The sequence below is a fragment of the Vicugna pacos genome, chromosome 10 (assembly GCF_048564905.1).
Source record: "Vicugna pacos chromosome 10, VicPac4, whole genome shotgun sequence".
NCBI lineage: Eukaryota > Metazoa > Chordata > Mammalia > Artiodactyla > Camelidae > Vicugna > Vicugna pacos.
Genome location: NC_132996.1, coordinates 64,292,985 through 64,310,760, shown reverse-complemented (window position 1 = coordinate 64,310,760; position 17,776 = coordinate 64,292,985). Strand labels below are relative to the sequence as shown.

Sequence of the window (17,776 nt, the reverse complement as noted above, 5' to 3'; positions counted from 1 at the left end):
GACTCTCTGGGAACATGTAATAAAGATTTTAAAGAAGGATTCTTTAAATGGAAGTGACTGACTGCAAGGGAAATTCTATGATATCTGGAGCTGAAACACCCAAGGTTTGGCTCAGGGAGACCACCGGTAGAGGAGGAGAGGCATTTTGTTTCACCCATCACACCCTTCTGGATGTACGGAGGGAGAGGAAAGGGAGGATGGATCTTTTAGAAAGACGTCCTCTTATTGGGATGCAAGTGGAAGCAGAGGGAGAACAACTGGTACTTTGCTTATACATAATAGTAGAGAATTTGTGTTCAAGTGTGAGCACTAGGAAAAATACTATTGATTAAATAAAAAGCCAAAAAAAAAAGAATATGATGAATAAGTGAATTCAAAAGATTCCTTTGTGGAGGCAATATCCCCATTGAAAAAATGTTTTCTGAATAGATACAAGGTACAATTTTCAAAGAAAAAGGCATATACAGGGGGAATAAGTTAATTTTCACCTCATTCTCAAGACTTTTCCAGTGATAATCTAAGACTAAACAAGCATAAAAACTCTCGTTCAACGTATTTTCCCAGCAACTAAGCAGTTTGGTGTTTATACATGAGAGATTGGTTGATCTGGCTGGAAATGAAAAGTTTTACCTTAGATATTTTTCTCATGAACATTTTTTAGGAGGTCCATGTATTCTCAAAAAGGGATTCACAAAAACCCTACAAAACATGAGTTTGGGACACAGAGAGCTAAAAATTTGAACTAAGTTTGAACGAGATCAGGAACAAAAGAGGCTAGCACAGAGTGTGTGAGTGTGTGTGTGTGTGTGTGTGTGTGTGTATGTATGTGTGTGGTTTGGGGCAGAGACAGGTGGGAAGCCATTAGGCTACTAGTGAGTTGTCAAGATCTCCAGGTCTGGAGTAAGCCCTTGGGAAGACAAACTCCTCTAAAATGCTGACGCTCTTACCAGTTTTAAATATTTTTATTATTGCTCTTGGGCATCATAGTTAAATTTTTAAAAATATCCCACCATCACCACCGCCCGGGGCACATAGGTGAGGCATGGTTTGGCTGTGAAGAGCTTCTGCTGGACTGTCCCTAATTTTCCTCTGTGGGAACAGGTGCTCCTCCAGGGTAAGGAAAGGGGGTGGAAAGGTCCCTTGTAACCTACTCCCTCTCCCCGTCCAGAGGACTCTGAAAGGGCGCACAGAGGCAGTCCACCGGGATCAGTTTTGGTGTTTCCCACCTCCTGGGCCGAGGTCTTCGCTGAAGGCGAAAGAGAAGACTGCTCACTATGTCAGGGGAAGATTGATATGTAAAGCCTGAGACTCGGGTACTATTTCAGCGGAATTCAAGTCCATGGGAAAGCAGGACTGGCCCAGGGTCACCTGTCTGCATGGGCAGGGGTAGGAGGTAAACACGAAGGACTGAGGGTGGGACCAGCCTGGGAGAAAGAGCAGAGAGGGAAGATCAAAGTGGTGAACCAAACACGAGTCTGTCTTCTTCACGCCAATAATTATACGAAATAATGGGAAAAATAGAAAGAAATAAAAACAGAATAAATCTCCAAAAAAAAATACTGTCTTTGGGCCAGAAATTTTAAGTAGACAGGTAAACATAGAGGAAACACTTAGGGGGGCAGATTGCTGTGGGCATAGGAACTGTAAAGAACAACAAAACAATACTTCAAGCTTGGGCATGACAGAAGTAAGAAGTCGGTGGGAAGTGGCTTAGGATATCTAGTAAACTCCTGTCTTTCCTCCATCCTCACACCCCTGCTTGTCCTAAGGAGCATGCATGTGCTGGCGTTTATCCACAGGCTAAAGAGGTGAGTGTCTGCGCAGGGCTGACGGACAGATCTTGCCCAATAGGTAGCTGATGGCTACAAGGAGGGAGCACAAACAAGACTTAGAAACAAGTTTCCAGCACTCAGTTTGTGGACCCACATCCCTCCCCTTGCCCAGGGTCCCTGTAGATCAGCTATGAACAGACAAACAGATGAACAGTCTTCAAACACTTGATAACTAGATAATCAGAACTCATAAAAAATGTTACATTATAAATCTGACTTTTTTACAAAAACTAACTGATCTCTTGCTTTCTGAGGAAAGAGCCCTGACTTCTCGCACTGTGACTGTGGATAGACTAATCTCTCTTTGTCTTGTGTTGGTAGGAAGATCCACAGCCTCTCCTGTAGGAGGTTTCTGTACTTATCTGATGTTCATTCCTTTTTCCAGATATTGATGTTACTAACTTGCTTTCGGCTTCACATGTGTCTAGTGTATCTTTTTCCACCCTTTTAACCCTCACATGCTGCTTGTTTCACATGTACCTTATAATGGATTGTATGTTTGAGTACCTCTCCTGCCCAGGTTTATGTGGTGAAGCCCTAACCCTGCAATGTGATGATTTTTGGAGGTGGGGCCTTTGGGAGGTGATTGTGTTTAGATGAGGTCATGAGGGTGGACCCCCCCCCACCATGAGATTGGGGTCCTTCTGAGCAGAATAGGAGACACCAGAGCCCCCTCTCTCTCCTTCTTTCTGTTTCTCCACCATGTGAGGACATAGTGAGATATCAGTCACCAATAGGCCAAGAGAGGAAGCCTCAGAATAAAATCTACCTCATTGGCATCTTGATGCTGGACTTCTCAGACTCCAGAACAGGGAGAAATAAATTTCTGTTGTTAAGCTCCCCAGTCTGTGCCGTTCTGTATGGTAGCCTGAGCAGTTTAATACGTGCTTCTTTGCCTTTGTTTTTAACTCAATATATCAGAGACCAGCATGTTAATAGGAAAATTAACACACTCACTTTAATTGTGATTATTGATAATGATATGCTTATTTTTCCCACATTTATGACCTCTTTCCTGTTACCCATGGTTTTTTTGTTGCTTTAATTCAGATGCACAATCAAGTTTGGGAATCACTGTCTTAATTGGACTGTGCTGAGGTGGTGTGAGCCTCAAGCCTTAGATGAATATCATCTTCTGCATAAAGGACCTGCCTGAAGGATCATTTCAAAATAGGCAAATCTTATTTGCTTTCTGTTCTTTCATCTTCTGTGTTTCCTGAATTTTGAGTGCCAGAATAGAGTTATTTTCATATAACACTAATCTCTTTACTTTATTTTATTTTTTTATTAAAAGACTTCTCTACCCTTCAAAATCCAAAACGATATATTTCCTTTTTTTCTCAGGCCATACTTTCATTTAGTCAGTATAACAATCAGCCAGGTCTTAGGAGTGTAACAATCTGATTGGACTGATTTATACTAAAGTGTGAGTGACAAACCTACCACATTCTTCTAAGGTGAAATGAAATTTTTACAAAAGCTACTTAACTTACATGATTCTTTAATTGCTGGAACTGCATCCTTTACAATCATAACAAATATAAGCATTAAACTCTGTAGAGGTTTACTTTTATATAGGGAGATGGGGGTTGGCATTGGTTAATCCCTGAAAGCCAACTCTGTTAAGATTTCTTGTTTTATGCAATAGTTGCATTGTCCACAACAGCTCATGTTCCAGTGGCAGGAGAAAAGCCAAAAGAGACCATTGTTATGTCTGTGCTGTTCCTGAAGTGGATTATTATTATCTTTTTGGATTGGAGATTTTGAGTCAGTAACACAAGATTTTGATTATAAACTGCTTGTGCCTGGAACACGTTCTCTCCTTTCATCTGGAATTTCCCACCACCTCTTTGCCTGGCTCGCTCATCTTCACTCTTCAGCCCTCACCTTAATTATTACTTCTTCCCAGAACTCTCCTGATAGTAGATCTTACTCCTGATGCAAACATGTGGAGCTGAACAAACACCCAGACTCACAGGAAACGCCTTACCCAGCACGATGGTTCAGGGATGACCAGCGAAGGAGACCAGGAAGGAATCACAGAGAACAACACCTCTGTATTGGGAGGCCCGGCATCCATCAGACTCCATCCTCTGGATTCCACTTCCCACATGGCAATGATGACAGCTAGTTGTGTGAGTGGGTCAAGTTATTTCCCAGAAGCCACTGGTTTGGGATTTCACCTTTTATACTTTGCTAGTCACAAACTATGAGGCTGACTTCCATTCTGTGATATAGTTGTGTCTTAAAAATCCACAAACAGCAAGTGGATTTACAAGAAACCATCCACACAGACCAAGGATACCCTATCAACCATTTTATCCAAGTCCTTCACTCATCATCCAGATCGTAGAGTCTATCAATCCAGTTTCATAAAGAGTTCTGATTCTCAGAAGTAAAAACTGGCCCAGGCTTCACAGTCACTTGCTTGCTGGTAACCCCATCCTTCCTAATGTCATACATTTTGAAAGACTATGTTACCACCAACATCCCTGCAAACCTTACAGCACCTCAGGATTGTGGCTGAGTCTTTTTACATCACATCTTTGTGTCAGAAGAGTTCCTGGCATACCATAAACGCCCAATAAACATTTGTGGGTGAAAGAAGGCTATTTTGTGACATCTGCTTCAATATTAAGAAAGGACCTTCCCAAGATGGCCAAACAGCTTCATCGTTTAAACAAATGGAACTAACTTCTATGGATAGCAGGTCCACTGGTGCCACACACAGGCCGCCACAAAGAAACCAGACCACATCACGGACCTTTGGAATTTTTCATTCTCTGCCAGCACAGAGAGGTAAAGTAGAATAATCTCCTGATGCAGATGTTTTATGTTAATGCGCCACCAACTCTCTCAGGATGTCCTCGCCTTGGTACCCATCCAGGGAGTAGGCCACCCCCGCTTCACTAGCGGGGTCCACGGTCAGCACGCAGTGGGGTCTGTGGTGGCCCGTGTGATAGCACGCAAGCAGGGTCTGAATGCAGCCCTGGAGGTAGGGCAACTTCCTCTTGTTGTGACCTGGTTTCCAGCAGTCCCTCACCAGCCCAGGATGAGAGGCATCCAGCTGGGAAAGCTTCAAGTTCAGGTCCTGTGGAAACAAAACAAAACAAAACAAACAAAGCTGTCATCATCATTCTTGTCATTTCTGGACACCATCCAGACACTAGAGCTCCCGGCACTCATTTCCTTGATTAAATACCCACCTTTGCAAAATTGCTTATTTGGACTCTTGGCAACCTTTATTCATTCCAGTGAATGAATTTGTCCTCTCCTCACTCTGAAACTAATTTATGAGAATTACAAAAATGTGTAAGAAGTAGCAATATTAAAGAAAAGCCACAGGGTTGATGATCCCATGTTTTTTTGTACCTCTCAAACTCAGCAGCTGGGCGGCCCGCTTCCAGGTTTGCTCTTACTGGAGACACTGAGCTTCAGGATATCTTCTGTTCCTTAGAGGATTAAGTTCAGATATTTTGCTCTCACTGACTTTGAAAATGCAACTATTCTTGTCCCTTCATCTGAACTTTCTTGACAACCTGGAAAGAGAGGTAAGAAAACAACACTGTTGGTGATTCAGAGCTCTCTGTGTCTGCTGCTCCCACCTGATTCATAACTCAGTACAATTGTCTCGTGGTTCTCAAACTTGAGCTTACATCAGAATCAACTAGAGCACTTGCTGACTTTGCCTAGATCCATCAGAGGGATCACTATCCATGGCAGCTTAGCCTTATAAAATGTATCTCTTAAATAATAAGAAATGGCTCCTTGATCCACAGGCTGCAGAGTGGGAGATGTGTTAGCAGACATGTACATCCTCCATCAGAGCCCTTGAATGACCATGTACATTGTCAACGAGCAGTAATATTTTGAAGGGAATCTCTCCCTCTCTCTTTTTTTGGAGTGGTAGTTCTCAACAGTGAGCTTAAAATATTCAGTAAAGCATGTTGCAAACAGATGTGCTGTTATCCAGGCTTTGTGGTTCCATTTATAGAGCACAGGCAGGGTTGATTTAGTATAATTCTTCAAGGTTTTTGGAATGGTAAATGAGCATTGGCTTCAACATAAAGCCAACAATTGCATTAGCCCCTAACAAGAGAGTCAGGCTGTCCTTTGAAGATTTGAAACCATTGACTTCTCTTCTCTAGCTATGAGAATCCTAGGTGGCATCTTCTTCCAAAAGAAGGCTGTTTCATCTATACTGAAAGTCTGTGGTTTAGTGTAGCCACCCTCATTAATCATCTCAGCTGGCTCTTCTGGATCACTTGCTACCGATTCTAGAATTGAAGAGGGTTAAGGCCTTGCTCTGGATTAGGCTTTGGCTTAGGGGAATGTTGTGGCTGGTTTGGTCTTCTATCCAGACCACTACAACTTTCTCCATATCAGCAACAAGGCTGTTTCACTTTCTTATAGTTTTTGTGTTCACCAAAATAGCACTTTTAATTTTCTTTAAAAACTTCTGCTTTGCATCCACAGCTTGGCTGACTGTTTGGCAGAAGAGACCTAGCTTTCAGCCTGCGTCAGCTTTTAACATGCCCTTCTTACTCAGCTTAATCATCTCTAACTTTTTATTTAAACTGAGAAGCATGTGACTCTTCCTTTCACTTGAACACTCTGCTGGCTCTGGGCAAAGTCAATCGAAAACCTTGTGGAAAGGATTCACCATTCTAGATGCCATTAAGAACACTCATGATTCATGAGAAGAGGTCAAAATAGCAACATGAATAGGAGTTTGGAACGAGTTGATTCCAACCCTCGTGGATGACTTTGAGGTGTTCATCAAGACTTCAGCGGAAATCAATCAGTCAGTCAATCATTCAAAAATGACTTCAGTGGAGGAAGTAACTGCATATGTGGTGGAAATTGCAAGAGAACTAGAATTAAAAGTGGAGCCCAAAGATGGGACTGAATTGCTGTGATCTCATGATAAAACTTAAAAGAATGAGGAGTTGCTTCTTATGGATGAGCAGAGAAAGTGGTTTCTTGAGATGGAATCCACTCCTGGTGAAGATGCTGTGACTATGGCTGAAATGACAGCAAAGGATTTAGAATATCACATGAACTCAGTTGATGAAGCAGTGGCAGGATTTGAGAGGACTGACTCCAATTTTGGAAGAAATCCTGTGGGTAAAATGCCATCAGACAGCACTGCATGCTAAAGAGAATTCACTCATGACCAGAAGAATCCGTCAATGTGGCAAACTTCATTGTTGTCTTATTTTATGATGTTGCCACAGCCACCCCAACCTTCAGCAACTACCACCCTGATCGGTGAGCAGCCGTCAACATCAAGGAAAGACCATCCCCCAGAAGAAAGATTATGACTTGCTGAGGGCTCAGATAATGATTAGCATTTTTTTAAAAACAATAATGTATTTCTTTTTTTAGGGACTTTGTTACCTCCTCCTCCTCCTCCTCCTTCTTCCCTCCTTCTTTTTTACACATTGGAATTTGACACAACATTGTAAAATAACTATAACTCAATAAAAATGTTTTAAAAAAGCAATAATGTATTTTTAAATTAAGGCATGCACATTTTTAAGACATAATGATATTTCACACTTAATAGGCCACAGAATAGTGTAAACATAACTTTTATATGCACTGGAAAACCAAAAAATTCATGTGACTTGCTTTATTGTGATATTCACTTTATTGCGGTGGTCTGAAGCCTAACCTGCAATATCTCTGAGATATGTCTGTATTATGTATTCACAGCATCCAAAAGACTTTTACAAAAATAAAACACATAAACAAGCAAGATCTTAAAGAATCTTGTGGTATGTTTGAAAATTAAGAACACAAATAAAAATCAATAACAAAATAATAATACTCAGAAATGGAAAAGGGAAAATTATTCCAACAGTAGGGACAAATAGTTTAAAATATCCAAGGATAAGCTTAATGGAAAGTCATTTGGCTTACCCAAGGGAAAATGCTAAAATTTTACCAAGCAGTATGAAGTGGGAACTGAGAAAATTGAGATACATATCACATTTCCAGATGAAAAGATTTAATAGCATGAAAATGTCAATTTTCCACAATTGTTTTCAATTAAAAGTGAATCCAGTCCCCATACTTCAAAAGGATACCTGCATCCCAGTGGTCATAGCAGCACTATTTACAATAGCCAAGACATGGAGACAGCCTAAATGTCCATCAACAGATGACTGGATAAAGAAGATGTGGTATATTTATACAGTGGAATACTATTCAGCCATAAAAACTGACAACATAACGCCATTTGCAGCACCACTGATGTCCCTGGAGAATGTCATTCTACGTGAAGTAAGCCAGAAAGAGAAAGAAAAAAATACCATATGAGATCGTTCATATGTTGAATCTAAAAAAAAATTAAAAAAAAAAGAACATAAATACAAAACAGAAACAGACTCATAGACAGAGAATACAAACTTGTGGTTGCCAAGGGGGTGGGGGGGTGAGGGACAGATTGGGATTTCAAAATGTAGAATAGATAAATGAGATTATACTGTATAGCACAGGGAAATATATACAAGATCTTGTGGTAGCTCACAGTGAAAAAAAATGTGACAATGAATATACGTATGTTCATATATAACTGAAAAATTGTTCTCTACACTGGAATTTGACACAACATTGTAAAATGATTATAACTCAATAACAAAATGTAAAAAGAAAAAAAAAGTGAATCCAGTTCCAATCATGATTGCAATAGGTAGTTGGTGTAATTGATAGGGAACTGGAGAAATTAGTGTGTGTCCATAGAGCTCATAAGTCCATAAGGAAAAAGGGGAAATTAAGAAAAAAGGAACAGTGGAGGGAGATTTACTTTTTGAAATATTAAAACTTACCATAAAGGCACTGAAATAGCTTAAGACTAGAAACAAATACAGAAATGGATTAAAAAAATATAAATGTGTCATATAACAAAAGAGGTCTTTAAGTTTCAGTGGAATTATTTATTTAATAAATAGTACAATTAGCTAGCCACATGGAAGAAAGACATAAAGTAATCTTAATGTTATTTAAAGATATTGAAATGTGAAAAGTAAAAATTAATCTGCTGTAAGAGAAAATAAGAAAATATTTGTATAACCTTGGAGTAGTAAAAATCTTCCTAATTAAAAAAACCCCTCAAAAATCATAGTGAAAAAGATAATATATTTGATTACATGAAAATTAAAAATCTATGTTTTTCAAAAGCTTCTCTGATAAAATAAAAATAATTATAAACTGGGGAACAAATTTGTAGCATACCTGCAAATGTTGGTATCCTTAATATTCAAAATACTCTTATATAATTTTAAGAATGACACAATAACTCAGTATTAAAAGGGTCAAAAGATATAAGCAGGTAATTCAGGAGTAAATTCCAAATGACTGGTAGACATAGGAAAATATGTCCAATCTCACCAGTCAGGGAAATGCAAATTAAATCTGTAATAAGATGCCATTTTTTATTCAAGAGTTTGATATAAATGTAAAAAAAAGATAACATCTAGTACTGGTGAGAAAGTGGGGAAACATTTCTTCCATTTACTGCTAATAGAAATAAAATTTTGTCCATGTTTTGGCCAAAAAAGCAATCCAACATTGCCTACTGGATTTTAAAATTGACATGTATTTTGACTTGGTAATACCACTTTTGGGAATCAATTCTATTAAGGAAATGCTTCAGGATATAAATCTGTGTGTACAAGGATGTTTACTGAGGCACTGTTTGTAGTGGCAAAGAATTGGGAGCAATTTGAATCCCACAGTCAGAGAATGGCTGACTAAATTACAGAGCATTCACTCTATGGAATATTACTTGGGGTTTTTTTTTTGTATATATATATATATATGTTTATTGAAGTCTAGTAAGTTTATAATGTTGCGTCAATTTCTGGAGCATAGCACAATGCTCTGATTATACATGAACACACATACATTCATTTTCATATCCTTTTTCAACCATGTTATTTCAAGATATAGCCAATATCTTTAGATATCTTGAAATAACAACAGGCTATACAGTATGAACTTGTTTATCTATTTTATATATATTAGTATCTGCAAATCTCTGACTCCCAATTTATCCCTTCCCATCCCTTCCCCCGACAGACCTCAGTAATCATAAGTTTATTTTCTATGTCTGTGAGTCTTTTTCTAAAAGAATGAGTTAGTGCCATATTAATTGATCCGAAGGGATGTCCATGTCATGTTAAAGGCAAATCAAAAACTTAAGAAAGAAGAGATAACAAATACCCCTGTATGTGTTAGTATAGGCAAGGACCCTGATTACTTCAAGGGGTGGGAAAAGAGAAGAGGGAAGGTGAGAGGTTATTACCTTCTTAAAACAACACTAGATCATTCCACCTGTATAATCAGCATATATTACCTTTGTGATTAAAAATTAACAAATATTTAAATCTTGTCTAGATAAATTCTCCTGCATGCCACCCCTAAAGTTTCTTATTTATTACACCTGGGTAAAATCTAAACACCTGTACTTTAAATTATCTTCCCACTGGACTTAGATGCAGGGTGAACCCCCTATTTTTCAAATGAAAGAACTGAAGTTCAGTAGAAAGACTATGCCTCCCTGAAGTCAACTAGTAAGTGGCCAAGTTAAATATAAGGACTAGTCCAGTGTTAGTTCTAGTCTCCTCTAGTCTACTGCTCCAAAGTTGTAAGGAAGTTAATGAACTTTTAGTTCTTTTAATTGGTTTTCACATTTTGTAACGAAAAATGTAAAAGTTACACTAAAGTAAAAAAGCATAATAACCCCCCCAAAGTACCCATGACCCAGCTTCAAAGATTGTCAACGTACAACCAGTCTTGTTTCATCGATACCATCCCACTTCCACCAATGGATTATTTCATCCTTAAATATTTCAGATTTCAAGAGAATTTTGACATTCTTTTAGATAATATCCCTAATGTTTGTGGGACACTTACATGGATAGCCTCTGAGTAAAATTTCCGTGTGCAAACTTAAATTTTTGTAGCACTACAAGGCAATGTGGAATTTGGTCACATGAATAAAGGAAGATAGCCCAACTTTAAAATACAGTTTGGAATCAAAGCTTAGGGCTAAAGGTGACAGCAGCAGGGTCTGTTTCTATCTGCTCTATACTTTGAAGGAAAATTTAAGGAATGTATAATGGCTGATTTGGTTAAAAGAACAGTCATAATTTCATGACAATTGGATTGACTTTTAATACTAAAAGGAACATGGGATCCTATGGAATTAGGCTAAATGAATGTACTCCCCAAAATAAATTGCACTATCTTACAATCTTCTCAATTTTTGTCATATGCATGTACCATGGCCCTTTCATATATTTAGCATTTTTATTTATTAACTCAAGGGGTACGCAGTTTTCTGAAGAAGAGTCTTCTCAGTGACTACTGCCTGTGTGATAGTCATTGCTTTTCACAAATTCGTCCTTTTTCTTCTGTAGACTGTGAACTTCTTAAGAAAACTGCTTGCAAGTAGGGTAAAATTTTTAAACCTTCACAATTCTTGGCAATTCTACCTTCAATATATATTCAGAATCCAATGACTCTTACTGTGAACTCTGCAAATACCCATCACTGACTTGTCTAAAAGACTTCAGTACCTACAAACTGCCTCAAAGCTGCCTGGGTTTCCTCCACACACTGTCTCAGGATCTTGGCCAGGAGAACAGCTTCCTTATGGGTTCCCCTCCCATTTGCAGGGCTTCTGAACGCCTCAGTTCCTTTGACCACTTGGCCCGACCAGCCTCCTTCGTACCAAGCTTTCTAGTCAGCTCTGGAGTCTCTGGAGCTCAGCCCAGGCCCAAGGGGTACAGAGGGCTAGGGCTCAACCCAGACCCCTAAGCCTCCTCCCTCAGGAATGCCTGCCAACTGACAGTCAGTTGTCACTCCGAAGGACTCCAGCTCAACCTTCCTCATGCATTTTTCTATCCTCTGGGTCAAAACAGAAGGATGGACCTTTCTGTGCCCCTGCCTCAGGGCTCTCTGCGCCCAGTGTGGCTCTAATATCTGTCCCATTCTACTTGCTTTTCATCACAGGACAACTTTTTGAAACACTCACAGCAGCCTGGCCTCTGGAAAAAATGCAGAGCCTCTGAGCGGTGGCAGTGGACTCTGTTTTCACAGGTGCCACGTCCGTACTACTCAGTTTGGGCCTCCTTGGGCTGCGTTCCCAGGTGACCTCTCTCCCCTCTGATTCTTGGTCCCTCAGAGCTGGCCAGCCCTGAACTCCCTTCCAACCTTTGGGGCTCTGCGGGGCCATCATGGGGTGATAATGGAGTGGAGGGTGGGTGTGGCCCTGCTTCCACAAAGGGTCCCAAAGCTGGTTTTCTCGAGTCACTTCCCAATAAGGTGACACGCACAGGGGCTCTGATGGACCTGAAATAGCAAATTCACCATAAACTATATGCTGCCGAGGGCCCACTCTGAATGAATGTTTTACAACTCCTGTGCTCACCTTGTGAGCAGAACAGTGGCACTGCATATTATTAACACTCGGTGTTTTTTGTTGCATAGGCATGAATTTATAAGATGTACACATTTTAAAGCTATATAATACAGCTACTGTAATTTTTAACCAAGTTTTAGTCTGTATCTTTTTAAACTATACCTAGTACCACAATGAATGGCCATGAACTGGCCAGCTCTGGACCTCTGGGAGGCTTTGACTCTCTTGGAGCTTTGGGACTGCAAGGCTGGGTGACTGTGGGAGGCGGGTGTAGCCTCATTCTCTGCACAATGTCTCAGGGGCCTCTGGGATTCTCCTTTCATACTGAAGTCCTTCATGGACCCTTAGCAATGAGAAACTGGGATGCAGTAGCTGCCTTACGAAGGAGTGCCCATCTGATGGCAGTCAGCACTCGCCTATAAAATCCTTAAGGATCCTGAGATGACTTGCTCTTGTGAGATCTCTTAGGACTCTGGAGGGACTTAAAAGTCATAGGGTCACTCTACCCCTGACCTATATTAAAATTAACTCCTTAAGAATTATCTTGAGACTGACTGCATGCTTGCACACCTCTTCCAGATGGCAGTAAATTTCTGGTTTCTGTTCACTGTGGATTCACCAAGACATCCTCCTATGCTCAAACCTGGGGACAGTTTTTACATAGAGAGTCTTTCAAGGGCCAGGGTCTTCTCTGCTGGCTTCTGTCACAGCAGGACACATGGCTTGGGGCCCTCATAAAATATCTGCTCTCTGTCAAAATTCCTAACAAAGTTTCTCTTGATGGTCCAAAGGAGCATCAATTCAGAAGCTTCGGCGAGTAAGCAGATCCTGCACCTCTGAACACTCAGTGAGGGTTGCTCAACCGGAGGAACTTGAAGCTGGTGGCTTTAAATGTGGTTGTACCTCTTTGAAAATAGTTAGTGTCATATACAAAGTTGTGTGATCTCACCTACTCACAGGGTGATCTTAACCATGTAAGAAAACTTAGGCATAGACAAACATTTTCTTAAAGGAGGGTGGATTAATAGATTGCACAATGATATGCAACTTTGTAAACAAATTAATCACATAAAATCACGAATATATAAAAATTCTTTCATAGATTGTGTGAACCATTTTTGGTTCAAAAAATGGAATTGCTAAAACTGTAAGACCCAATGCCTTATATAACAAACACATGTTAATTAGTGCTAAATTCTCACTGGTGGTTTTTGATACGTTGCCTGATGCGAATGTAGATTTGTAAGAAAATATAAACTAGCCAAGGGTAAGGAATTGCTCACTGAACAGTCGTGGTTTCGTTCAAAGAATCTGGTCTTTGGCTTCAGCTCAAGGCACTGCTGCTGGCTGGCTCTGTGACCCCGAGGAAGGCATTTATTCTCTCTCAACAGTATCTTCTTTATTTGTGTGCGATTAACTCTTGCTTTTCTCATTTCATGAATGATTAAAATTTGTGAAGTTGCTTTATAACGTTCCAGAAAGTGGGTAAAATTTTGATAACTTATTGTCACTTTCCTCTATTTCAATGTCTCCAAAATGTTAATGTAGATCAGACTCTTCTAGGTAATTTAAAAAAAATATACACATTCTCATGCATTCTTTGAGACCCTGGTTTGATTGATTTGGGGAAGTTCCTGTATTTTTAACAAGCAAGCTCGGATGATCTTGATGTGGATGGTGTGAGGAGCACATTTTGGGAAAAATTTTCACGTCTATTCCTCTCCAAAACATATTCCATTCCCTCCTAAACTTATGTCCAATAATTGTTTATTGTGCCCACTTAAAAAGTCCCCCTTCCCTCATCTGTCCCTTTCACTTTTGACAACAACAAGGACAAGGTGTATGAAGCTCAGTTGCCTGAGGCATTTTTGGCTTTTCCCAGGTCACAAAGGTTTGATGGTACGAGGCTGAGCATTTCACAGTGAAGTCAAATTATCCAAGTCTTTTGTTTCCCCAAACATATTATTTGAATAATGCTGCAGCTGGGCCATTTCTGTCCACTTCGTTAAATTACCTGATTATTATTGCTTTGGAATAACCAATCAGCTACAAACGATATTGGATAAATCAAAAGCTTCAGTGGGAAACTCCTTATAATTGTAGAAGCTGTTCAGTACAGAACACATTCAGGGTCTTCCTCTGGTCCAGAAAGTCTCTGATTTCGTTCATGTCAATGGGCAGAACCTCCAGTTTGCTCTATAGGGACCCACAACTTGGAGCTTTATGCTAAACAGTGACAGCCTAAATCAGCTGGGGTTTAGTCTGGACTAGAACTAACTATAAGGTGGTGATTACAGAAGCTGCTCCATTGCCAAACTAGCTGCAGAAGGTGGTGTGAAGTCAAGTCTACAAAGACAGGTAAGCAGAATTGTTTTGGACAGCCAAGTCTTGTGGTTTTTTTCTCAGTCTTTCAATTAATTATGATCTTGGTGCTAAATACTTTGCATTTGTTAATTAATTTTTCCCTCTGCAAACCTTTGGAAAGAGCGCTTACCAGTATGTCAGTGCTGAGAACCAATTCCTCAAAGAAACTGTAGGTCCCTTATCCGGAAAATACGTTAAAAATCTACAAAGCCAGTGTGAGTTATTTTGAACTGATAAGCTTTCCAGATTCTTTCCTTGAACTATAACTTATTGATAACACAAGTAGCTTTCCCCGCCACCCTCCAGACACCCAAAGTAATACTGTGAGTAAAAGTAAGAATTAGCATTGTCCTGGTCTTCAGTCATATTCTGAAAAGTGTTACTTGTCCATTTGCTTAGAAAAATTCTTTCTTTGAGTGCTGGGGCATGTGGCTAAGATGATGTTATATTTTTCCAGTTGCTTTCTGCAAATTTTCCTCTATTTACTGATAGATTTGGCACCTGACTCGTAGACTTTTGTCTCCATCAGACTCCTGCCACATCCTGGTGATGTCTCTGACACCTGCAACTTCCGGTCCCATATTGGCTCCTACTCCACTGACATGAAGTTGAAAACTAATAGCCATCTCTCCAGAATTAATCTACCACTGAAATCCTAATTTCTGATTCTAGTCTCCTAGTCTCTGAATACACTCTCCCTGTCCATCAGCCATCGCTATTCTTTGACCTCAAAAAGTAGTTTCAACCTACACTCTCTCCATCTTTTCCCATTTGACTGGACTCCTACTTTACTCCCTTCTTTCTCTCTCCTAGATCCTACACATTTAGTTTTAAGTCTTTCATTCCTTTTTCTCAAATAATTTGCTGCTTATCTTTTCCGCTACTCTAAGCCTGGAAAAATCTAACCTTAGTTTGTTTCAGTTTGTCTTCTCCGCTTCTAGTCTCTGGAGGCTGAGCTCATACATGTGGATGAATGCCACACCCAAGTGATAATTTTCCACTTGCACTTGGTCCCTATATGTATTCCTGGTCTGTACTTTCTCCCACTAACATCCAAAGCCGTTCAAACCCTAACCATTTCCCACAACACCCTGTTCTTTCTCTCCACACTTTCCTGACACACCCTCACCCTCTTCACCTCCAGAAGATGACTTGCTATTCTATCTACTTCTTCCATAAAATAGACATCTGAAGATAACTTGTCATCTTCTTGCTCTTTTCTCTAACCCCAAGTACTCACACACATATACATACATCTAAACTAAAATCTTTCTTCCCCTTCTTGTAGAAGAGATATTTCTCCTGTCCAAACTAATCCCGACACCTACACTGAGAGATATGGTTTAAGATTAATGAATTAATAAACATAAGAGATTTGAAACAGTGCCTGGTCAATGGATTTAGCTCTTTTTCTTTCCCTTTACCATCTTCTGTCATATCAATTGACCCTTCAATTACTGTCCATCTTACCTGGTTTTCTGTAATTGGCATTAATATGCTTAACTCTCTCACACAATAAGAAATGTCTTCCTTTGAGCTCCTGCACCCTTCTTCCCCACTCAATACTTTCATATTCTTCCTTTTGTGGTCAAGCTCTTTGAAAGATCTATCTTCATTTCCTCACATTTCATTTAATCCCTAATCCTTTTGACCTGGTTTCTTTCTCCATCATCCCATGTTATATCTCTCACCAAATCGATAATCATTTTCTAACTTCAAAATGCATTGGCATTTTTAGCACTCATCTCTCTTACCTTCTCAGCAATATTTGACTCTTCTGGTTACTCCCTCCTTTAAATACAGTTTCTCCCATTTGGCTTCCAAGATACTTCTCTCATTTTTCACACTATTCTTTCACCACTTTCTCCCAGTCTCTTCTGTTGGCCCTTCTTCCTCTCTGATCTTGTTAAATATCTATATTCTTCAACATGTTTTTATAGATGATTATAATAGAGTATCTATTTGATCATGTTAAACCAGAAGGATTCTACTGCCTGGAGGCCTCAGGGTAAGTTGGAAAGAGGTGGGAGCTCTCCAGTTGGTGGGAGCAGAGCCAGGGTCCTGCCATGGAGGGCAATTGACTCTAATACAGCAGAGAGCATGTGCAATGGATGATGGCAAGTGGCAGCAGTGAACAAAATTTATGCACAATCTTTCTCCTATCCCTTTTAAATCCCCATACATCTTATATATCTAATATAAGGTGCTCAGTGCAACACACTGTTGGACATTCTCTTCTTTATTTGAATGCATCTATTAGTAGCCACACGTTCCTCAGAAAGCTGACTGAGCCTGGAATCAGAGCAAAGTTGATAAGCAGTCTTCAAGAAAAAGTCTCCCAAGGGCCCCATCTTCATGCCTCATTGATTTCATTCATTCATTTATTCAGTGAACAAAAGTTCGTTGCCATGTCAAGTGCTTGATGCTTGAACTACAAGGAAGAATAAGACATGGTTCCACTTTCTGAGGATATGACATTCTTCTGGGGAAACAGGCTATAAAAATCCTACAAAATAAATATCTGCCCTTTGATTAGTATACCCATCATCCTAGACAGTACTGCAAACTACTGATTTGTTCTAGAGCTGTGGTTTGCCTCAAAATGTTGACTTTGTGTTAATAGTTTTATTTGGGCAAGTTACTACATAGCACTTTCTTTGGAGCTGCAGTTTTCTTCAGTTATGTTCCTGTCCTGTAGAATGGTCCCCTGGATTGGATTTGAGGGTCTCCAGAATTTCCCTCAGAAATATAAATGTGTGTGTATATATATATATCTGTATATATATATTTGTGTGTGTGTGTGTATATATATATATAAAATCTATCATTGTACTAAACATTTCATATACATTTTGTGACTTAATGTAGTCTTCAGGACAGCCTAAAAGGAGGTATTACTATGCCCATTTTATAGATAGAGAAAATGAAGCTCAAAAAAAAATAAAAGTGAAGCTCAGAGAGTTTCAAATAAAGTGACTTACTTACCTACTCCAAAGACCATGTTCTTAACCATTGTGTTCCCTTTGTCTTGATTTTGGCTACACATACAAACACACAATGAGTGTTGGATTTTTCAGGATTGTTACAATAGAAAAAAAATTGATGGCTCGTCTATAAGCCATCAAAATTACTTGAAATTTCTTGTATT

General features: G+C 39.6%; 1 protein-coding gene across 1 annotated transcript; it reads right to left on the bottom strand.

Annotated features, from left to right (window-relative positions):
* Nucleotides 1–4,508: 4,508 nt before the first annotated feature.
* Nucleotides 4,509–17,629, bottom strand: LOC102543924 (glycine N-acyltransferase-like protein 1). The gene is given in 5 exon segments (XM_072970727.1): nt 4,509–4,670; nt 4,672–4,923; nt 5,112–5,118; nt 5,230–5,371; nt 17,614–17,629. Coding segments are annotated over 5 exon segments (579 nt in total).
* Nucleotides 17,630–17,776: the final 147 nt, after the last annotated feature.